The sequence below is a fragment of the Danio rerio genome, chromosome 12 (assembly GCF_049306965.1).
Source record: "Danio rerio strain Tuebingen ecotype United States chromosome 12, GRCz12tu, whole genome shotgun sequence".
NCBI classification, from domain to species: domain Eukaryota; kingdom Metazoa; phylum Chordata; class Actinopteri; order Cypriniformes; family Danionidae; genus Danio; species Danio rerio.
The window spans coordinates 39570001-39595459 of NC_133187.1; the positions used below are offsets into that span (position 1 = coordinate 39570001).

The following is a 25459-nucleotide window of genomic DNA, read 5'->3' on the forward strand; positions in this document are numbered from 1 at the left end:
TAAAAATGCTAGATAGGCAGATAGATGGATGGATGGATGGATGGATGGATGGATGGATGGATGGATGGATGGATGGATGGATGGATGGATTGATGAATGGATGGATGGATGGATGGATGGATGATAATAAAAATGCTAGATAGGCAGATAGATGGATGGATGGATGGATGGATGGATGGATGGATGGATGGATGGATGGATGGATGGATGGATGGATGGATGAACAGATGGTAACAAAAAATGCTAGATAGACAGATGGATGGATGGATGGATGGATGGATGGATGGATGGATGGATGGATGGATGGATGGAAGGATGGTAACAAAAAATACTAGATAGATAGACAGATAGATGTAAGGATGTATGGATGTATGGATGGATGGATGGATGGATAGACAGACAGACAGACAGACAGACAGACAGAAAGACAGACGGAAGGACGGACGGACGGACAGACGGATGGATTGATGAATGGATGGATGGATAGATGGATGATAATAAAAATGCTAGATAGGCAAATAGATGGATGGATGGATGGATGAACAGATGGTAACAAAAAATGCTAGATAGACAGATGGATGGATGGTAACAAAAAATGCTAGATAGATAGATAGATAGATAGATAGATAGATAGATAGATAGATAGATAGATAGATAGATAGATAGATATATAGATAGATAGATAGATAGATAGATAGATAGATAGATAGATAGATAGATAGATAGATAGATAGATAGATAGATAGATAGATAGATAGATAGATAGATGGATGGATGGATGGATGGATGGATGGATGGATGGATGGATGGATGGATGGATGGATGGATGGTAACAAAAAATGCTAGATAGATAGACAGATAGATGTAAGGATGTATGGATGGATGGATGGATGGATGGATAGACAGATGGATGGGTGGATCGGTGGCTGGGTGTATGGCTGGATGGTTACAAAAATGATAGATAGACAGACAGACAGACAGATGGACAGACGAACAGACGTATGGATGGATGGGTGGATGGATGGTTACAACTCATAAATTTGAAACGACTTGAGACAAAGTAAATATAGTGAGTACATTTTCTATTACATGCCACCGTTTAGCATTAACATCTGTCACCATACTAAATCCCAACACCTCTACAAACACAAACAAGACTTTCATTTCTGGTACAAGTGCCTACAGCAGTGGATAAAACAGTTGCAGTGTTATTAGCGTTTGTCGCTCTGCCAGAGTCAAAGCAGAGAATGTTCCAGTCTTTTCTAGTGTCTTTCACCATCTGCTTGTGTTGGGCTGTGTTTGACAGACGTGCTCTGACACAGCGCCAGACGTCCTCGTGGCTGCAGTCGGACTGGGGATGATATGTGCCAGCTAGCTATCGGCCATGACAGTGACCAGAACTGACTCATCTGAACGGACATTCACCATGCGTTAAATCAGCATTCAGTCTTATTTACACCCCCATCTGATTCAGCAGAATAAACATTCTCGCAGTCAGTCTGAAGATGGAAAAGAGTAGCCAACTAAACTTCCTGGGGAAAAGTCAACTCATTTCTAGTGATGCTCTTTAGTGTGTTACCTTAAAAATACACTCAATTTTTTGTTTGGAAAGAGGCACAAGTCACCTACGCTGAAAACAAAAATAAAAAAAAATGATATAATCACTTAGTCATAATTTTAGTTTATTGTAGGGGTGTGATAAGATGCTTACTCCACGTGACGAAACACAAGATTGAGTTAAGCAAGATGTTTTTCTGAACATTTTGGTATCGGTTTTGTTATATAATTTCATATCTTTAAATTGCTTAATCCATTCGTATGGTATTTTTTATTTTTTTTGCCTTTTGCTATATAAAGGGCACATATTTATGTCTATCTGACTTATTTTTGGCTCAAACTACAACAAGATCAAAGATTTTATTGGTTTGAAATCGAATGTCTAATGAATGTTAAACGTCAAACTAACTTTACCGCGGTTCAACTGCATGGTATGGAAACCTTATATATCTGCTATAGACATGTGGATGATCCTGTCCCATACAGCTGCCATTGCACGGCACAAAGATACTTTGAAAGGGCTTCTTCTTCCGTTACACTTTTTTACCATTACTATTCGAGTGACATGTCTTGTATATATATATATATATATATATATATATATATATATATATATATATATATATATATATATATATATATATATATATATATATATATATATATATATAGTTTTAGACAATAAAAGAACAATGTTTTAAATTCATAGAAGTTAAGAAATCAATCTTTGGTGGAATTAAACAGATTTTCACTTAAATTGTGCATTTTATAAAAATGTTTTCCCTTTTATTTTCCTCTTCCTCATGTCATTCTAACCTTGTAATATTATAACTTTCATAAATAACAAAAGCAGGTTTAATACAGAGGCAGAAAGAAACATAGGGTCAGAATGACATGATTGTTAATTCGTGATAAAACCTTCCTTTTAGGGTAACTTTTTATTTGTTAGCAAATAAAGTTAGAAACGGACACCGTGGGAAAGTATGGAACGATACACTGCACAGGAAAGATTTAAAAAATCAAAGGAAGCGTCTTTATTATCGAGAGCATTATTCATCAAAAAAGCTAATTAAGTAAAGCCACTTAAAAAAATAATACAATATCCAGCAAGGCAATGTCCTGCCTTTGATATCACAATGCCGTTTTCCTCAGCATTGGCTCCTGTACTTGATTGCACTCACTTCATCCTTCAAAAGAAACGGAAGGTAATTGGATGTCAATTATTACACAGGTGCTTGAAAGGGAAATGAGAAAAGCAAATAAGCTCTAAGTACTTCCATCTTGACCAGAAGTGAAGTACCTCCGTCCATTTCCTGATATGAAGGGTGATAATAAGAAGCGATGGACCGATACCACAGTCAGTCTAATTAATTGGACAACAGTCGGCCATTTTGAGATAATTAGCATTGCATGCTAACTGCGAGCACATGGTGACATTATATCTGCTAGATATGAAAAATGGTAATTTTTGCTTATAACTGCAATATGATTCGCCAAAAATGACAAAATTGGTCTCTCTTGGTCTCTCTTGATTTGGAGAAACAAGAATGATGATGTGAAATGCTTTATTTTACAAAAATATTGACATATTATTACAACACTTGATGTACATTAAAAAAATATATTTTTTTTTCATAATATCATTTGACAAAGACTGATTTATTTGATCACGCTGAGATCATCAATACAAAATAATCCATATTTGGTTAAACTTCATGTCCGCCATTTTGATTTTCTTAAAAAAGCTTCTGCTTCACTTTTTGTCACATTTTTCAACACATTTGATGGCAAAATCGGACACGTTGCAACTAAATTAGGTAACACTTTTAAAACAACTGTCCATTAGTTAATGTATTTAGTAACATGTTAACAAACAATTAATACATTTATTACGGTATGTAATCATATTTGCTGAAGTTAATTATTGTAATTTAAGTAAAAAATATGTTAGTTCATGTTAACTCAGAATGAATGAATTAATGTTAACAAGCGCAACTAGATTTTAGTAATGCATTAGTTAATGTTAAACTCATTCATTCATTTTCTTGTCGGCTTAGTCCCTTTATTAATCCGGGGACACCACAGCGGAATGAACCGCCAACTTATGCAGTTTTTTGCGGTAAGTTTTTTATGCAGCGGATACACTTCCAGCCGCAACTCATGTCTGGGAAAATAATGTTAAACTATGATTTATAAATGCTTTACAAGATTATTCATACACTGTAAAACCTAAAAAGTTAAAGAGGTGGTCCAGAATGTAATTTAAGGCTTAGTTGTGTTTATAAGAAAGGAAATCACGTTTCTTTTTTTTCATGAATCACACTTTGATTATTTTCAGCTACTCAGCAAACATGAAAATGACTGGCATATGTCCTAGTTCCTCTGAAAGGCCCGCCCTCAAGTGACTCTGATTGGTTATCTATCATAATGTGCTGTGATTCGCGAATCAGCTCCATGTCACGCCCGCACAAGCATGCTCTTTTTGTGTAAACAGTCAGTCAACCTCATGCCCGCTCTCTAAAAGAAAATCTGACTAGTGTGGGGTGCGGCTCCTTTAAGAGAGATTGCCATTTTGTGCGTGTATGTGTGTGTGTGATTGTCTATGTGTATGTGTGTGTGAACTGTCTGTAGACGTGTAGACAAGTAATTTTCTTTAATATATAGTGACACTGTAGACAGAAGAATAAAGCACAAGATGTGTGATGCAACCTGTGTGAGCTTTGATTGATTTTTCTGCTGCTACATGAGTTAGACGAGCTCTCCTGTATTTTTTTAACTTAGCGCGTTACACGACGTCTTTTACATATATTCGGAACATGCATGTGTAAGTAATATGAATCGTTCACAAATCTTTTGCGAGTTCATTATCTGAGATGTAAAATGCATGGAAAAGCTGCCTATAGAGTGTGTGTGTGTGTTTACAGCGGCTTGACTTATAAATAAAAATTTGTAGCTAAATCGTTAGCGGTGCCAAACAGCATTTTCCATTGTTTGTATCTTTGCTACAACATACAGTTAAGGCTAGACACTGTACATGTCATGATCAATTTTAACAAATAAAAGCTCACAGGCTACAGCTTCAGCTTGTTGGAGCTGCTCCTTCTTTGAGGAGATTTTAACCGAATCCAGCACTGGGAGAGATTTTGGAAGCTGTATTTTGTCAAATCATGCTTGCTATGTATTTTATAATTCTCTGGAACATAATTAATATTGAACTTTAAGCACTTCTGTCTTTGTGTCGTGTCCTTTGGAAGCCCAAATACAGAAACAGAAGAAGCTCTGTGGAATTAGCAGCGTTGGGACGCCATTTTAGCTCTATCTCTGCTGTAACCTTACAGCGCCTCTGGCCACGCCCCTTGGTTGTACATTGTGTGTGCGCGGTAAAAGAACGTTTGTGATCTTACAGGGCCAGAAGTATTTTTTTCGTCCCCAAAATTTAGACATTGTAGGCTTTGCTATGCTAACTCTATAAAAACCAAGGTCTCCCTTTGCATTGAACTTTGAGCGTCTTACATTCAGAGGTGATGTTTATGTTCACACAGCTACATTACACATCAACTAAAGTTTAAAACATGATATCGTAGTGGACCACCCCTTTGAGGCAACTCAAACCGTTTAAGCAAACCAATTGCAACAAACCATTTAAGTTCAAAAACTAATCCCAATGAGTACTGTGAACTTAATCCAGTTGAGTAAACAAAGTATTTTTAGCACAGTAAAACTGCAGAGAACTTAAACCAAACAAGTACTGTAAAAGCCAATAAGTTAAGGCAACTCAAACCGTTTGAGGAAACTGATTGCAACAAACCACTTGATTAAAAAAAATAAACAAATCTATATGAGTACTGTGAACTTACTCTATTTAAGTTGAAGTAATGAGGTATTTAATTGAACTCATTACCTTCAACACTAAGTTCAAAACTTTTTTCAAATGAGTAGAATTAACTTTCTGTAAATTTTTTACTGTAAATAATTGTAAATAATTGAACTACACTCATTTCATTTGATAAAGTTGACTGTTAGTTTTTACAGTGTGCTCAGTTAATGTTAGTAAATACATTATCTAACATTAACTAATGGACCATTATTCTAAAGTTTTACCTTAAATTGTATGACATTATAACATCACATCGATTTAGTAACAGTTTATTAATAGCAATTGTATTTAAGATACTAGAGTTTTTAACTATTGGACTAAAATCTTTTTAAAACGACTTTATTTTTTCTCATTGGTCTGATGTGAAAGCAACTGTTTTGCATTTTGTTTTGGTTTTCAACACATTTTATGCCAAATTCAAACACGTTGCAACTAAATTGCAACACTGATAATAGTCCAATTAATTAATGTTTTAGTACCTTGTTAACAAACAGTTTGGAAACCTATTGGTTAAAAGGGATAAACAGTTAAATCTCTTTACTAGCCATTGTATTTATGATCCTTTTTTAACTTATTGACTAAAATCTTCTTAAAATGACTTTAATTCCTCTCATTGGTCTAATGTTTAATTATTCTGCTTATGTAGTAAGCGCTGCTCGTAGTTTATCTACTGTATTATGTATTAATTAATTAATTTATTTATTTATTTATTAAATTTAATTTTTGTACACTATTTATTAGAACAAATAAATAATTAGCCACAGTAGATTTATTTAACTAAATAAAGTTAAATAAAAAAAATATATATATATATTTACTATAATTATTTTTAAAATCACACTTTAATTATTATTATTATTATTATTATTATTATTATTATTATTATTATTATTATTATTATTATTATTATTATTATCATTTATAATTTTAATGCTTAATTATTATACTTATAATAGTAATAATAATTATTATTATTAAATTTAATTATTATATTATTTTCAAATTATTTTATTTATTTATTTATTTATTTATTTATGTGTTTGTACAAAACCTATTATAATAAATAAATCAGTTGTAACAGTTGATTTCCCTAACTAAATAAAAAAAAATCATTTAAATAATAACAACAACAACAACAACAACAACAACAAAAACAACAATTATTATTATTATTTACTATTATTATTATAAATAAAGCAATAAATTAATTAATGTATTAATTAATTAATAAATAGGTAAAAACAAAATATTTAAAAATAATTATTTTTAAATCACACTTCAAATTATTATATTATATTATATTATATTATATTATATTATATTATATTATATTATATTATATTATATTATATTATATTATATTATATTATATTATATTATGCATCCGAATCAGCAAGCAGGAAGTCACCAAGAAGCATATTGATTAAAGACAGGAAACTGCTTTTGACTCTCACAAAGAAAATCAAACTTTAATAATGACCAGAAACATTCGGCGAGAGGTCAGTGGGCAGTGAAACTTGAATTTGGCTTGAAACACCAGAGGCTCGGCACTCGGTTCAATCGCAGCAGCTGTTCCTCGTGCTAAACAGATTATAAAACGCAGGAATGAATTAAATTCGGAGAGAGCGAAGTGATTGGTCGGCACAACCTCATCAATCTAATGAGGAAGTTTGAGTGGACCAGCTGTGCCATTGGAGAGGAGGTTTTAATGAAACAGAGGTACAGCACCTCACCAACAGCTGCTGGCCCTCTGAACACACACACACTTACACTGCCTAGTAGTGGTGTGTGATACTAAAAATAAATAAATTATTATTTGGTGGCACAATGGCTCAGTGGTTAGCAGTGTTGCCTCACAAAAGAAGGCTTACTGGTTCGAGTCCCGCTGGGCCAGTTGGCATTTCTATGTGGAGTTTGCATGTTCTCCCCGTGTTGGCGTGGGTTTCCTCTGGGTGCTCCGGTTTCCCATACAGTCCAAAGACATGCGCTACAGATGAGTTGAATTAACTAAATTGGCCGTTGTGTATTAATGTGTGTGTGTGTGTGTGTGTGTGTGTGTGTGTGTGTGGGTGGGTGGGTGTTTCCCTGTACTAGGTTGCAGCTGGAAGGTCGTTCAATGCATAAAACATATGCAATAGTTGGTGGTTCATTCTGCCGTGGCGACCTCTGAAATAGAGACTAAGCCGAATAAAAATGAATGAGTAAATAAATGAACAAAATGTTTTTTGCAATGATAATTAAAGGATATTGTGTCTTATGCTTGTGCTCTTTAAGTTGCTGCCTTAAAGTGATAGTTCACCCAAAAATTAAAACAACTTCATTTGTTTTAAGTCGTTCTAGGTATTAAATCAAATCAAATCACTTTTATTGACACATAGCAGCAGGTGTGCTATGATGAGTGTAAAGCTTAGGTGCTGGCTCCAGACAGTGCAAAATACAGACAGTGCGAAATACAACAACATACTCCCAAAAAAGCAGGACAATGTAAAATTGGCAAAATGAAAAATGTTAGAAACCTGTAACCATTGACTTCCATGGTAGGCAAAGCATACTATGAAAGTCAATGGTTACAGGTTTCCAACATTTATAAAAAAATATTGATCAAGTGAAGGTTATATCAAGGTATATATTGTATACAACAATGGTCTCAAACTCAGTTCCTGGAGGGCCGCATCTCTGCACAGTTTAGCTCCAACCACCTCCAACTCACACCTGCTTAATAGTCTCTAGTAGTCTTGAACACCTTGATTAGTTGGATCAGCTGTGTTTGATCAGGGTTAGAGGAAAACTGTGCAGAGCTGGCGCAATCCAGGAATTGAGTTTGAGACCTTTGGTATTAAAGATATATACAAAGTATTTATCAAGCATATACAGTTGAAGTCAGAATTATTAGCCCCCTTTGATTGTTTATTTTTATTATTTTTTATTTTTTAAATATTTTCCAAATTATGTTTAACAGAGCAAGGACCATTTCACAGTGTGTATAATATTATTTTATCTATTTTATTATTTTATTTGTTTTATCCCAGCTAGAATAAAATAAGTTATTTTTTTTTTACATTTTAAGAACAAAATTTTTATCCCCTTTAAACTATATTTTTAATAGTCTACAGAACAAACCATCATTATACAATAACTTGCCTAATTACCCTAACCTGCCAAGTTACCCTAATTAACCTAGTTAAGCCTTTAAATGTCACTTTAAGCTGTATAGAAGTGTCTTGAAAAATATCTAGTAAAATATTATTTACTGTCATCATGACAAAGATAAAAAAAAAATCCGTTATTAGAGATGAGTTAATAAAACTATTATGTTTCTAAATGTGTTGAAAAAAACCTGCTCTCTGTTAAATTGAAATAAATAAACAGAATAAACAGGAAAAAAAATAAACAGTGGGTCAAATAATTCAGGGGGGCTAATAATTCTGACTCCAAATGTATATCAATATATACAAGTGAGGGTTGAGTAAATGACAACAGAATTATCAGTTTTGGGTGAACTGTTTCACTGATTCACTGAATGATTTATTCAAGTGACCCATTCAAAACTGCTGATTCATTTATCTCTCGAACAGGATCTTATTTGTAATACCTGAAGACTTCACACTCATAAATGACTTGCAATCATGCGAATCACTTTAAAATGTGAGTATTAACTTTTTGTTTGTTGAAGTTTTGCATAAAATAATCAGTTTGTGATTGTGATCGCAGGCTGATATTGTAGAAAACAACACTGTTGCTTCTGTGATTTTACTTAAATTAATAGTACACCCAAAAATGAAATTATTGGTATCACTTATTAAATGAAGTGATTGTTATCACTTGTTAAACACACACCCAAAAAAAACTATATATATATATATATATATATATATATATATATATATATATATATATATATATATATATATATATACATATATATATATATATATATATATATATATATATATATATATATATATATATATATATATTTTTTTTTTTTTTTTTTTTTTTAAAGCCGGAGACTTGTAACCATTGACTTCCATAGTATTTGTTTTTTCCTAGTATGGAAGTCAGTGTTTACAAGTTTTTCAGCTTCTTCACAATATCTTGTTGTGTGTTCATCAGGAAAAACAAAACTCATAAAGGTTTAGAACCACCTGAGGGTGAGTAAATAGTAAGTAAATGTTAATTTTTGGGGGGTGAAATACCCCTTTAACAATACCAAATCTTATAAATACATATACAAGAATATAGTTTGCTTGAATTATAGATGCATTTTAAAATCTAATGGGCTTCATGATACTTTTTTTATTCACACTGTGTGAAGTGATAATAGCTAGCAAATTACAGAAAACCACTTTAAATAATACCAAAACAAATAGATATTGCATGTTCTATGTCTACATAGTCTAGTAATAATCACACACAAATCAAAGTGCTCGAAAGTTACTCACATGCCACTTGTACTTCAGTTCTCCTCTGTAACAGAGCTCCAACTCGGTTCCTCACAATGCACCTGTAGAAGCCAGCATGCGATCGGTCCAGAGATGGAATCAAATACCTGCGAGAAATAAAACATGGCAGGGTTTATTCCCCAAATTGACAATAATGATTAAGCATTACGTAACACCCAGCTGTTAAACTGCCTTTCATGAGTGAATCAGAACATTTTTTTAATGTATTTTATATGACAAAATGACTCTTGTTCTGTCACAGCTGTCCTCCACTAACTAAACTTTTAATGCACTGTAATAAATATCCATAAACTAGCAGCTTTTCCTATTTTGTGATTTCTGTTAATTTTTCCACATTTATTTTTGCTTTTGAATTGCATTATGGTATCTTGAACTTTCTTACAGCAACTTTTAAAAGTTTAAAAGTTTGAAAAGTGACTTTTATTAACATTTTTAATAGTTTAAAGTGATATATTGTCTGGTTTGCTGTTGTATATTACAGTACAAACACCGTGTAATGAACTGCAAGTACATTTTTACAGTTATTTTAGACTTATTTCATTCATTCATTCATTCTCTTTTAGGCTTAGTCACTTTATTTATCTGGGGTTGCCACAGCAGAATGAACCGCCAACTTATCCAGCACATGTTTTACGCAGCGGATCCCCTTCCAGCTGCAACCCATCTCTGGGAAACATCCTACACACTCATTCACACTCATACACTACGGACAATTTAGTCTACCCAATTCACCTGTACCGCATGTCTTTGGACTGTGGGGGAAACCGGAGCACCCGGAGGAAACCCACGTGAACGCAGAGAGAACATGCAAACCACACACAGAAACGACAACTGACTCAGCCGAGGCTCGAACCAGCAACCTTCTTACTGTGAGGCGACAGCACTACCTACTGCACCAATGCGCCTCCCAGACTTATTTATTTATATATTATTTCTTATACAGTACATTACATTATTTCAAACTACAAAAATGTAAATAAAAGTCACCTAGTTAAATTGTAGAGTTTAATTTTCAACATCAAAAGTTTCGAGTTTCAGAGCGAAATATTCAGATTGATCTTATGAACTCCCCCTGATCCAGGAATTGCTGTTTTAGTTGGTTTGACCAAAGTAATCAGATTAAAAAAGCTATCCAATATGGAATATTGATAGCTAAAATATATTCTTTGTCTATGGAAAAAGGCATCAAAACCACTGTTTAAACCCTGACTTTCAGAATTCTCTAGCACTTTACAATTAGAGAGACTTAGACACAATCTTTCAGATAGCGTTACAGGCTTCGAAGACACAGTATGAAGTTTTTTTTTTATTATTATTATCTGTCAAATGTCAAGGACAACAGTTTAAGGATATGACCCTGTCATTGTATTGCCTGTGCCCACTGGCCAAGAAATAAGTGTGTAACATTATTAACCTATGTATAAAACTGGATAAACTGATGTAAAAATTGTTTTAAAATCTTTTTTTCTGTCTTCTGTCTTTATAGTTGTTGTTGTTTTTTGTACTGCTCTGTGATGCTTTAAGTCAAAATAAAAATTTTATATTAAAAAAAGCTGACAGAGCAGAGATCACCCCACAATCACATGTGAATCACAAAATGCAGAAACTGTAATCTTTAACAAAGAAAAACAGTCCAGGTTTCCTTTTCACTTCAGTGTGTGCTCTTATCATGGAAGGAAGTGCTTCTCCTGAGAGACTAAAACATATAACTTTCTTTTTCTTTCATTGTCATGACCTTGAATTCTTTTGATTCCCAGCATGTATATGTGCCTGTATTAGCATCTTTCCCACAATAGGTGGCGCTCAAACATACACAATGACTAAAGCAAGGCATTGTGAGGCCTTTGAGTGAGTAAACAGCACACGATTAAACCATGTCCCAATAGTTTCATATTCCTCTGCCCGAGTCCCTCATTATTTACATTGCAGCCAATATGGCAGAAAACCAGCTACACAGCAAAATATGGGGACCCAAAACAACTCTATGGGTGTTAATTTCAACACTTTGAAAGTGTCTCATGGGGTCCACTCAAAACAAAGTTAAATCAACACTTTCAAAAGGGTTGGCATATTGACACCGAAGTAAGGGTTAATTTTAACTCTGGGCAGAGTTAAAAAATGTAACTATATTTAACACCGCCTGGTGTAATATATTGTTATTTTATTTAACTCTCTTGAGTGTAAATATGGTAAAAAGGTCAAATAGACTGTAAATTACAAAAGAAAAAAACATTTTATTTGAAAACATTCACCACTTCAACAATTCATTCAGTTTTTAAAATGCAACAATGTCAAATATGCTTTAAATGTTTTATTAGTACAGACAGTATCAACAAAATATGTATGACCAGTGCTCAAAAAGGCTGTTTCAGTCCTTTAGTCCAAACTTGATGTGTTATCAGAGCAATTTGAAAGTTCAATATAGTGTCACTCATAGTTTTCTTCTGAAATTACATTTTAAACAACTTGGCTTGCAAATCTTTCACTTCTGGTGTTTCCTTGGTCCTCCATATCAAACAGAGCAGTTTAAATGAAGGTATAAATGCTGTAAACTTGTGTGAAAACAAACTGGAGCTAGGAAATCTCATCAAGCATGTCCTGTGAATAAAGTGCTTCCCAGCCACAGGATGACCTTTTTATCCATGACGATGTACAGTAGCAGCTGCTGATCGCTCGTCTGGTGGTTCCTGATGCACGGATATAGGGTGATGGTCATCTAAGAGCTCTTCAAGACTCCAGCATGACTAAGAAAAATGTTTGAAAACAAATTGCAATCAAATTCTATGATATATTTAAAAGAACATTTAAAGTAAATAAAACATTCAAGAAATCTAAACTCACCTTTTGAAAATCTTCATGATGATCCACAACTTGACTCTCCCAGCTGGTTGAGGTGACAGGATATGGAAAAGTAGAAAAAACACACACATCACTGTTGCATCTCCAAAAACAATTAGGTTAACCACTATGACTAGAACTGGACAAACAGGCAGCTGTCTGTCCAGAATCCTGAATTTAACACAACACTTGGAGCAAAATTTAGAGGAGCTTAAAATCTTTTATATCATTTAGTGATGCTGACTTCCCCAAAATATTGGCCACAGTGTAAAAAATATTCATAAACTTCATAAACAACAGTTTTCTGTAAGCGTGTGCGTGCGTTCGTGCGTGCGTGCGTGCGTGTGCGTGTTTCTTTACCAGATTCAACTTGTTAGGCCCTTTCAGGTCCAGTATTGAGGCCACCTTTACTGGAGTCTAGCAGATGTTTCAGGTCCAAATATAACCTAAAATATTAGGATAAGCAGAAGTGCAAAGTAAAGAGCAAAACATTATTTAAGTAACAGTTCACCCACAATACAAAACTTATCACCTTCATGTCATTCATTATTCTTTAATGCTCTAATACCCTCTCAGCTTATTGTGAAACAAATACAGAACTTTATCAAACATACCTTCATTATTATCACCACATATGACCAAGAAGGTGTGCTTGGTCATTTCACCAACTCTGGAAATACACCATCCGTCTCTAATCAGCCACCGTCACAGGGTCTTGTGTTATTGTACAGAGAACTGTGGCTGTTAAAAAAACAACAAAAAATTAGTATCTAACACAGATGCATAACCTTCAGATAAAAAGGAGAGATGAACATCACAAAGTATGCCTCACACTTTTTCAGATATCTTTTGATTCAGATGTTGATTATTGATAATAAATCTACAAATCAAACCTGTATCATCATTAGGCTGCTCAAATATGAATCAGTTGATTAATTTTACAGACAGGCGGCTGTTTACAACGCACTAAATTGTCTTTAATAAAAAGGAAATGTTGTGTACAGTACATGCTAAGTTTAGCCTATAGTTTTAAGCACAATATCATGCGGGAGAAAAAGCTTGACTAAGATGTTCCTGACTACAGAAATAGCCTAACTTACTAACGTCAGACATCCCGAGTTGGGAAAAGTAATTTTCGGGGGATAGAGTTGATTTGCGGGAGGTAGCGGGAGAAATAAGTACCTAAAGAACAATGCTGAGTTGCGCGCGACGTACCTAACGTTAAAGAGCGGTGGGGGTGACTTGCGCGCGACGTACCTGAAGAGCTGGGAGGGATGCGGTGGAGAGGGGTGTGCAAAGTGTTTAATGACCGGGCGGGAGACGCGCGATTTCCGGGAGATTATCATTCATTTGCGGGCATCTACTTGGGCATCTGGGAGTCTCTGTGCATTTGCGGGATAACGTTAACGTTAGTCCCACAACTTCCGGGAGACTTCTGTAACCTTAAAAGTCTGAGAAAGTGCAAGCGCGGTCATTTAAAGACATTAATGTTAACATTCCGACTTTAATGGTTGTCAACGCTTAATATAATTCAAGCGTACGTTATCACGCGAGTCTATGGACTAACGGTATATGGACGGCCACGAATGAACCAGTTTAAAAGGGCCGCGGTGTTTAAAACAACCAAATTAACGTACATGAATAACAAACAATCATATGTTTTAGTCAGGAAGCCTTTTACAAGTAAGCATATGTTCATTTACCCACCAGATATGTTTTAGAAACTCTCCAGAGCTCATGGAAACCGTCCTGTGTTGCCGTTAGCATCCGGGCAGAGTAGGTTAGGCTGCTCCGGTGAATCTCTCGCTAGTTTGTTTCGAATTAAAGGAGAAGTGTCGATTTTATTTTACAGATGGGTAACAACGCACAAAATGGCATTAAGCGTGACAGAAATGTGTTGAACATGTACATTTGATGTTTTTATGCATTATGTATGCGTGAGCATATATAAAACATTCTTGAAAAGAAGTGAATAGTAATGCAGTTAAGCTAGATACACAAACGACCATGAATGAACCGCAGAAGTTTAAAATTGTCACTCCATTCTGAAGTTATTAACTTAACAATATGTTTACAACTGTATTTCCTTAAAGAAAGTCAGTAAAATACCAACATTTAGGTAGTTTGACTCACCAGTTGCTGTTCTAAACCTCAGATGGAAAATGGCGTCTGGAAAATTCTTCAGTGACTGGGGCTGCATGAATTCCCGGATGTTGGAAATAACACCACCAAGTGTAGAAAAGATAACTCCTTGATTTCTCACTGAATAAAATCAATTCTAACTCTTATTATATTAATTTATCAAAATCTAACTCTTTAACGTCAACACTTTACTCTGAAATGCTTCAACACCGAGAATTTAACTCAGATGAATTTGCTGTGTATGACCAGAGAATCGTTAATTACTTGCTTCTGTTGTTCATTTGTGAAAGACTGAATCACATGAATTAACAGCCGTGGGGGAAAACAAAACCAAAAAACACTCATATTAGATTATAGCACTTCATCACTGACAAGAGCAATGAATTCCTGCCGGTTTTGAAGGATATCTTCAAAAGACGTATTCAAGTGAGCAAGTCGTGGATTTTTATGACTCTCTTTTGCTGCATTTTAAGCTTGGTGAAAAAATAATAATAAAAAGTTTTATTTTATGAAATAAATGTGGGTGATTCTATGCTTTCAAAGTATTCATGTGCATATCAGTGGACCAGAATGGCAAGGCTATTGAATATACTGTATATTCTGGCTGGATATCATTACGTCGCTTCATTCAGCTCTTATCAAATGAAAGAAAAGAAACACTTCAAGGAGGAGACTAAAAGGTGTGCTTTACAGGTAAGTTTAATACTTTGACCTACGCATTGACTGTAAAAAATAATAATAATAAAAAGATTTTCTTGCTCAGTATTTTGTCCTTTTACATTTTCTTGAGAAAGAAAATTACTTGAAAAGCAGGGTTTTCTTTCTGAAAGGATTCTTAATGCGACGGGTGGCTCAGTGGTTAGCACTGTCCTCCCACAGTACAAGGTCGCTGACTCAATCCCTGGCCCAGTTGGCATTTCTATGTGGAGTTTGCATGTTCTCCTTGTATTCGTGTGGGTTTTCTCGGGTGCTCCCCCACAGTCCAAAGACAAGTGCTATATGTGAATTACATAAGTGTGGTATAATTATAAACTAATTTCGAGAAGAGCACGTGCTTATGATTAACATGGCTGGCACCTCATTAGCTCCGTAATCTGCCCTATTAGATGACTACGGAAGAATAAAAAAAAAAAACAGTTTTTCACTCCAGTTATCTTCATCTCAAAGCTTTCGCCCTTTCCACCCCTACTTCCCACCCCTTTTTTCTGATAGGGCGACACGGTGATCCAGTGGCTAGCACTATTGCCTCATGGCAAGAACACCACTGGTCCAACCTCCTATTGGGCCGGTTGGTGTTTCAGTGCGGAGTTTCCATGTTCTCCCCGTGTCCGTGTGGGCTTCCCCCGGGTTCACCGGTTTCCTCTCACCGTCCAAAAACATACAACATTGCCAATCGACTATGGGCACTTTTAGCCTTGTGAAGTTGAGTGAAAAAAACTTGTTCAAAATTAACGTAACATACATAGCCTCATAAGTTTAAACAATTTGTCTAGATTTAAGATCTGTAAGAGGACAAATTTAGATAAGAAGAGAAACATTTTTTCCATTGTGAACTGAACAAATGTCAATTCCACATCTCAATATACAGCTTATTTCAAAATGAAATCAATGATGGCAGTCAAACATTGTCTAAGATAATTTTTGTATCTAGTTTATTCTATAGATATATATATATATATATATATATATATATATATATATATATATATATAATTGACATTTGTCAATGAAAATAAACTAGTTGTATGCTGAATTTGTACACCTGTCACACTCTAAAATTTAATATTAATTTGGTTAAGAGCTTATTAGGAAATAAATAAACTGAATTTGTGTGGTGATGGAAATGACAGTGGTGGAAATGACAATTCAACAATTTATTGTGAAAAAATGAAAAAAATAGCTTCAGCAATTAGCTTTAAACTGATATGAGCCTTTCATGTATACAAAACACTCTTATTTACCTTAATTTTGTTTGGTTTTTAAAAACATCTTTAAAGGTACTGCATGTTTGGAAATGACGTATAATAAATGTATTTCCTTATATCAGGCAATATTTACCTTGATTTTTCTTCCAAGTTTTGTTGATGAAAAATAAATACCTTCCATCTTGAAGATGTGCTCGGATGACACAAATCGTTTTCATAAAAACCAGCTAAATATTTTTTCACACAAACTTTTTAAAGCGATATTACAGTGTTGTGGTGGAAATGACACTGATACTGTGCGACAGCTATATTTTGTATAAAAAATAATATTGATAATAGTCTCACATTAATAACTATAAAATATTTAAATTATTTCACTAGTGCTTCATTAAGATACATTAATAGATCCCAGATAAATAATATTTTTCATAGTTGAAGTTTAAAACTCTGGGTGTGCGACAAGGTAAAAAACAGTGACTTTGACACCTGAAAGAAGATTGAATAATATGAAAAATGTATAATAGAAAGCAAGCATTTATATATATATATATATATATATATATATATATATATATATATATATATATATATATATATATATATATATATACCCAATTATATATAAATACCCAATTGCTCATTAGTTAAAAATACAATTTTAGCTGAAAATCTGTTTCATAAAATAACATTTGTTGGAGTTTAAATAGACCTGCAATGTGAAAATAGTATACCAATTTTGTGTATAAAATCACCAATATCCACCTTTCTTTCATGTCTGAAAAAGCTTTTCCCTTTATATACAAACCATCTAAAACTTTATTCCCTTAATTTACCTCTTATTGTGTAGCGGATGAAATTGGATCATCTTCCAAACCATTTTAATTCAAACAAAGACCATTTCCCCTGTAGCCCCGCTGACCTGAACTCAAATTAAAATGACCTGAAGGCCCATGGGCCGCACATTACTGGACAGAAATGCTCTCCAGCCTCCCGGATCAATGATGTGGGGAGGGAGATAAAAGAACGAAATGGCACAGAAATGAGCAGGATAGAGGGAAGGAATGCGAGAGGGAGAAGGAGATGAGGAAGACACTCGGCGTTTCGATCTGGCTGCTTTAAAAAGCCATTGACCTCAGATGGCAATCAATACAAACAATGGAGTAGAGACAGTAAAGAGATCTGTCCAGACACACACAACGAGACTGACGGAGAGAAGGAGAGATACTCAGAGATACAGTGGCCTACACTAATACTGGCACACCTGGTAAATATGAGAGAAAAAAAAATAAGATGATGGGGAATAAAATGGCTTTATTGTTGTTTAGCTTTTCCATATTTTGCTTCAAAAATATTAAAACAAACTTAAAATAAAAAAAGCTCTCATACACACATCTCATCTCAGAGCATGCTGAAGGTCCATGTTCGATACAGCCAACAGAACAACATCATCTTAACAGAGATGAGTTCCTGTGGTCCTTCGAACCGGATCCCCTCTGGACCAAGACTGCACATAGAAATCCTGCATATAAAAATTATGAGCAGAATTGACAAAGGGCAGCCCTGCCGGAGTCCAACATACACTGCAACAAGTCTGATTTATTGCCGGCAATGTGAACCAAACTCCTACTCTGTTCATGCAGGGATGAGACAGCCCTTAACAGAGCACCTCTGACCCCATACTCCTAGAGCACCCTCCACAGAATGTCACGAGGGACACGATTTATTTTATTTTATTTTGTTATTTTATTTATTTTATTTTCTATTTTTTATTTTATACATCGTACACACATTTTTATTTGTAAAGTTTTTATTATTTTTCAGTTTTAGTTTAGAGTTGTAAACATTAGAATTACATATTTTATTTTAGAATGTGCTGTTACATTGTTTAGGGCTATATGCATTTTATTATTATTATTATTATTATTATTATTAAATATTAATTTTTTTATTTTATTTATATTATTTATATTTATTTGAAATTATTTTATTTTATTTCATTTTAGATTGTGTTGTTACATTGTTTGTGGCTATTAACTGTTTTATTTTATTTTATTTTAATTTATGTTATTTTAGAATGTGGTGTCACATTGTTGCTATATTATTATTATTATTATTAAATATTTAATTTAATTTAATTTAATTTAATTTAATTTAATTTAGAATGTGCTGTTACATTGTTTGGGGCTATATGCATATTATTATTATTATTATTATTATTAAATATTTATTTTATTTATATTATTTATATTTATTTGAAATTATTTTATTTTATTTTATTTTAGAATGTGCTGTTACATTGCTTGGGGCTATATGCGTATTATTATTATTATTATTATTAAATATTTATTTTTTATTTTATTTATATTTATTTGAAATTATTTTATTTCATTTTATTTAAGAATGTGCTGTTACATTGTTTAGGGCTATATGCATATTAATATTGTTATTATTATTATTATTATTTTTTTTAATTTATTATTTATATTTGTTTGAAAATATTTTATTTTAGAATGTGCTGTTACATTGGGGCTATATGCATATTATTATTATTATTATTATTATTATTATTATTATTATTATTATTAAATATTTATTTCTTATTTTATTTATATTATTTATATTCATTTGAAATTATTTTATTTTATTTTAGATTGTGCTGTTACATTGATTGTGGATATTAACTGTTTTATTTTATTTTATTTTAATTTATGTTATTTTAGAATATGCTTTCACATTGTGGCTATATGCATATTATTATTATTATTATTATTAAACATTTTATTTTATCTTATTTTATTCATAATGTGCCGTTACATTGTTTGTGGCTTTATGCATATTATTATTATTTTATTATAATTATTATAATTATAATTATAATTATTATTATTATTATCATTATTATTATTATTATTATTATTTGTATTATTATTGAATATATTATTTTATTTTATTTATTTAATTTAATTTTATTTTGGAATTCGCTGTTACATTGTTTGTGGCTATAAGCATATTATTAATAATATTATTAAATTTTTTTATATTATTGTTTTATTTTATACATTATGCTCACATTTTCTATCTATAGTTTTTTATTATTTCTCGGTTTTAGTTTAAACATTAAAATTAAATATTTTATTAATTTTTATTTTATTTTAGAATGTGCTGTTATAATATTTTTGACATATTCACATACATGTTCTTAGTTTTCTTCTTCTTCTTCTGATTATTAATATTATTATTATTATTATTATTATTATTAGTAGTAGTAGTAGTAGTAGTAGTAGTAGTAGAAGTAGTAGTACTTTGCATACGTAAAACACACAATTTAAACACACACACATACATCCACATGGCTTTTTATTATTTTTCAGTTTTAGTTTTAGCATTAGAATGAAACATTGGCAAGAACAGTAGCTGGAGGCTTTTTATTTTTAATGCGCCTTATTTTATTTAAGAAACCAAAATTTGTTCGTTTTTATTCATTTAGTTTCAGTAATCTTTAATAAGATTTCTACAAGTGTACCTCCAATTTAAGCTCCTAAATAATAATCAAAAGACAGCTTCCCTATTTAAACATTTATCCCTGCAACCACTACATTTAGCTTTGCAAGTTTTCTAATTCATTACATTCCTCCTCTTAAAATGTCTCAGGTGTACACCAGTTATGCAGTTTAAATAAGAGCTTATCATGTGTAAAAACAGAGTAAAGCAGAAATTAAATAGCTTACCTCAAATTGCGAATATGGCTACCGAGTAGACCTCTATTGGAAAGCTATTAGAGCCAGCAGTAGCTTGAGTGACACATAATGTTGACGTCTTGACTGAAAAGCCACACAACTGACCTTCTAACAGAGTCTGGCTGATCAATCACTGTCCTCCTGTTGTCTTCCTGCTTGCATGTGTTTCAATGTTCACATCTCTATTCTTGTACTCGATTTTTTTTTTCATCTTGCCTTCTATTTTTCACTTCATGAAATACAGTGCCCTTCAATAATATTGGCACCCTTAGTAAATATGAGCACAGAATTCCCTTCCACAATCATTAAGTGAACATCTTTGTCTTAAAGGTCCCGTGAAATTACAATAAAAATGTTAGATGTTAGTTTCAGTCTGTTATTTTAAGGATATCTATAGGCTAGTGTGCTCCAGGATAGTGAAAAACGCACGTTTACAAAATATTAAACTGATATAAGCATCCAAAGTTTGCAGTTTGTCTCCTCCACCTAAATCGACATTGATTTTTTTTCACGTCATACTTCACTTTCACCTGAAATCTTGACCAATCAAATGCACTTTAGTATCTTTTGATCTGACCTCAACCGCTCTCACTGGAAGAGCTGTGATAAAAATGAAATACTATTGGCTATTTTTTAAGAGGAGGAGCCAGTATATGTCCTGCTGTCTCTTATTTTTTCAGTTGGAATAACATAAAACACTGAATAGAAAAAAAAACACATTTCAAAGCATTTCATGGGACCTTTGAAGTCTACATGAACTAGAAGTTGCTGAGACATGTATTTCAGTATGTCAATGTACTTCCAACAGGGTATATGCAGAAGTATGTGAAAGGACTTTTAATTTGTCAGTAACCTGGGTCAGGCGCTACCAGAAGTTTAACAGTATGAGAAGAAGCACTAGCTCTGCATATAACCTACTGATAGAAATATTGCGTAGGGGGCGGGCTTGTCTTATTTTGCATCATTCCCTTACAGCAAACTAACTGTAAAAGAGAGTATTGATATGCAGTGGCTATGGAAGCGCTTAGGTTGACATCAACAATAGGACCTCCTCTTCAAATGCAGGAGAAAACAGAATTACAATAATCTACTTTTTTTCAGTCGATTAACTTGCACAGATTAATTATTAACCTTTCGGGTGGTTTGCTGCCAAGTGTGACGCGACTGGGATGAGAAACAGCACCTCCAAATGCAAGGCCATGGTGCTCCACTGAAAAAGGTGGCTTGCTATCTCTAGGTTGGAGGAAAGTACTGACCCCAAGTGGAGGAGTTCAAGTATCTTGGGGTTTTGTTCATGGGTGAGGGAAGGATGGAACATGACATTGACAGGCGGATAAGTACATCGGCAGCAGTGATGCAGATGAAGTATAGGTCCATTGTGGTAAAGAAGGAGCTGAGCTGAAAGGCAAAGCTTTCCATTAACCAGTCAATCTACGTTCCTACTCTCACCTATGGTCATGAACTTTGGGTCATGACCAAAAGGACAAGATCTTGGATACAAGTGGCCGAAGTAAGTTTCCTTTGCAGGTTGGCAGGGAGCACCCTTATACATAGAGTCTTATGTTGCTAAAGTCAGCTATGGTGGCTCGGGCATCTGTTTGGGATGCCTCCTACCTAGGGAGGTGTTCCAGGCATGCCCCACTGGGAGGAGGCTTCGGGCAAAACCCAGAACATGATGGAGGGATGCCCTTGTCTCTTGGTCTAGGGAGAGGGAAGTCCTGATACTGCTGCCCCTGCGACCCGGCCCCGGATATAAATAATAAAATAAAATAAAATAAAATAAAATAAAATAAAATTAAATAAAATAAAATTAAATTAAATTTAAAAATACCCATTAAACACAAAAAGTTCTAATTATAATATATACACTGATTATATAGTTTGAGCACACATTTTTATGTATTAAAAGTATGTAAAATTTGGAATTAAAAAAGTTAAAAATTAGTAAATTACTTGTCATTTCTAAATAACTGTACATTTATAAAAACAAAAGAAACTTTAAAATATATTTTTTTAAATATAAGGATATTTTGTAAGCGTAGCCTAAAACCTATTTAAAAATATTACCAAAAAATATGCTGATAATATTTAATAAAACTATGATATAACATCAGCCTTTGCATGACTTGAGTAAATTCTCAAAAATCCTAACATCTTCACTTCCAAATGTTTTAAAACAAATTCTAAAAGCATGTTCTTTACTAAATTACATATTTAAGCACTGTAATTTCCAAATTGACTAAAATCATTTCATGTATTTTTCAATTAACAGATCCAAACCAATAACATGAGCATCTTCCTCCATACTCAAAACACTCCAGTGAAAGAAGACTATAAAAATAGTGATTAGTACCTAGTCGCTTACTGACTCCAGACCTGTAGTTTAACCATAAAACAGAGCAGATTGTGTAAATGTGGAGAGAAATGGCAGACGTGGAGAGGCAGGAGTTGAATGACGGGCGTCTTGTTAGAAGGCAAGAGTTGAGGAGAGCTGTTATTAACAGACTATAATGAAGTATCAAGCGATATTAGCGATGAGGTTAGCAGGTTGCAGATCCTGCCAGGCATGGTAAATTGCTTCTTGTGTGAAGTATATTAGCGCTAATGGACTAATTAGGAAGTTTGGGGGGCTGGTGGGGGGTTTGCTTTTTAGTGCGATAGTGAGACAAAGCTGCTTGCATGCCCTGAAACATTTGGCTGCCGTCAGTCTTGAAAACTGCATATGCTGCATGCAGATAAACTTTACAAAAAAAAAAGAGAGAGAGAGAGAGAGAGAGAGAAGGCTGTGTTCCACTTATCAGAGACTCTCTATATATACAGATATGTCTTTGGGAATGTTGAATTGGTTTAAAAATAAGCATTCTGGAAGAAATGACTTTGTAAATAGTGTTATGATCATTGGAATAAAGCCTTCTCTTTCAGTAAATTTTAATAAAAATCTAAATATTTTAATGAAATTGGTAGAGGTAAACTTTTAAAAAATGTATTTATGTATTATTACAATTATGTATAGTTCAGTTATTTAATAAAACAGCATAAAAGCTGTGAAATATTATAACAATTTAGTCCTTTTGTTGTATATGTCACGTTCACCAGCGATCTAAACTCCATAGATCGCTGGAATACACGCACAATCACTTATGGACTACAAAACCGCCATTTCATGGACTACAACTCCATACATGCACTCCGCTCACACACACGTTTCTCATCCTGACTGATTACACACACACCACTGGAGGATTGTCAAGATCTGATGACAGATAATTCAGCTGCTGTTTATTTATACCGTACATTTTTACAGTGCACTTTAAATGACCACGCGCCCCATTACGTGCACTTCCCATGGTGCTCTCAACCAACTGGATGTTGTTATACTCTGACAGGTGGTGCTGTGGCTCTGAGTTTAACCTTGCAGACTTTGAAGAAGAATAAACCCCCTGGCAGGAGCGGCATATATTCAGGGTGACTTCCTCTCTATCTTCCTCTCTCCCGTTCCTTCTTTCTCTAATGAATATAATTAACCTTTAAAGAGCTGTGAGCTTGTGCAGCAGGTTGAGGGAGTCAGTAGGGGCCGGGGCTTCAGACATTGATTGATTGATGTTCAGCGCAATGTCAGGTCCCCTTTAATTAGCCTTCCGTTAACGGAGAAGAGAAAAGGCGCAAGGAAGCAGAGAAGCAAAAAAAAATTAAAAATGTAGCAGATAAGGTTGAAACAGACATGCGTTTGGTCTGGTGATGTTACCTTGGCATACTGTCAACACTTACAGAAAAAAAAATACTTTTAACATTTACTTAATAAAATCCTTGTAACATTTTGCACACGCTAAATTCTTAAAAAGTCTTATATCAAGTACAATAACTTGTAAAATTTACTTAGTGTTTGAAGTAAGACTCATAGATACAGTTGAAGTCAGAATTATTAGCCCCCTGAATTATTACCCCCCCTTGTTTATTTTTCCCCCAATTTCTGTTTAACTGAGAGAAGACTTGTTCAACATATTTCTAAACATAATAGTTTTAATAACTTATTTCTAATAACAGATTTATTTTATCTTTGCAATGATGACAGTTAATAATATTTTACTAGATATTTTAGGACACTTCTATACAGCTTAAAGTGAAATTTAAAGGCTTAACTAGGTTAAATAGGTTAACTAGGCAGGCTAGGTTAATTAGGCAAGTTATTGTGTGACAATGGTTTGTTCTGTAGATCAATTAAAAAATATAGCTTAAAGGGGCTAATAATGACCTTAAAATGGCTTTTTAAAAAATCAAAACTGTTTTTATTCTTGCCAAATTAAAACAAATAAGACTTTCTCCAGAAGAAAAATATTATCAGACATACTGTGAAAATTTCCTTAATCTGTTAAACATAATTTGGGAAATATTTAAAAAAGGGGGAAAAAAAAGGGGGGGGGTTAATTAGGTAAAAGTTCATTGATGATGTTTAAATTTGAGTCTATATTTATTTAAATGAATCAAATAATGTCCAGTTCTTTTTTTTAGCAGAAGGAAGATTGCTTTTACCAAATTAAGTAAATTGTAATTAAATAAATTAAAATAAAGAGGTGGTCCAGAGTTTATATTTAAGGCTTGGTTGTGTTTATAAGATGCAAAGCAATGTGTGCTCATGCTTCATTTGTAGAAAACTGCATTATTTTCTCATAAATCATACTCTGATTATATACTGCTACTCAGCTAACATGAAAATGACTGTCATACTTTCTAGTTCCTTCGAAAGCCTGCCCTCAAGAGGCTCTGATTGGTCAGCTAACATAATGTGCTGTAATTTGGGTATCGGCTCTACGTCACCAGGAAAAGCAATACACCCCTATAAGCACGTGTTTCTGCTCTGTGTAAATACTGTCAGTTAGAGTAGCTGTTAGCCGTATAAGTTTGAGCCTGAATCAGACAAAA

At 33.5% G+C, this 25459-nt stretch overlaps 1 protein-coding gene and 1 long non-coding RNA gene across 9 annotated transcripts in view; both read right to left on the reverse strand.

Moving 5' to 3' along the window:
• The window catches only part of sdk2b (sidekick cell adhesion molecule 2b), a 637792-nt gene that overhangs the window by 151058 nt on the left and 461275 nt on the right, over window positions 1–25459 (reverse strand). For all 7 annotated transcript variants that reach the window (XM_009306870.4, XM_009306868.4, XM_009306869.4 and 4 more), the window contains exon 3: window positions 9877–9983. In XM_009306870.4, the coding sequence (XP_009305145.1) occupies window positions 9877–9983 (107 nt within the window). The remainder of the gene's footprint in view (window positions 1–9876; window positions 9984–25459) is intronic.
• LOC137496831 (uncharacterized) lies at window positions 12195–14906 on the reverse strand. Of its 2 annotated transcripts, XR_011017452.2 has the most exons (6): window positions 14869–14906; window positions 14443–14541; window positions 13350–13476; window positions 13096–13181; window positions 12739–12781; window positions 12195–12641 (listed from the first exon to the last, which is right to left on the reverse strand). It is a non-coding gene; the product is annotated as an uncharacterized lncRNA (long non-coding RNA). The 2 variants fall into 2 exon arrangements; XR_011017453.2 differs by lacking the exon at window positions 14443–14541.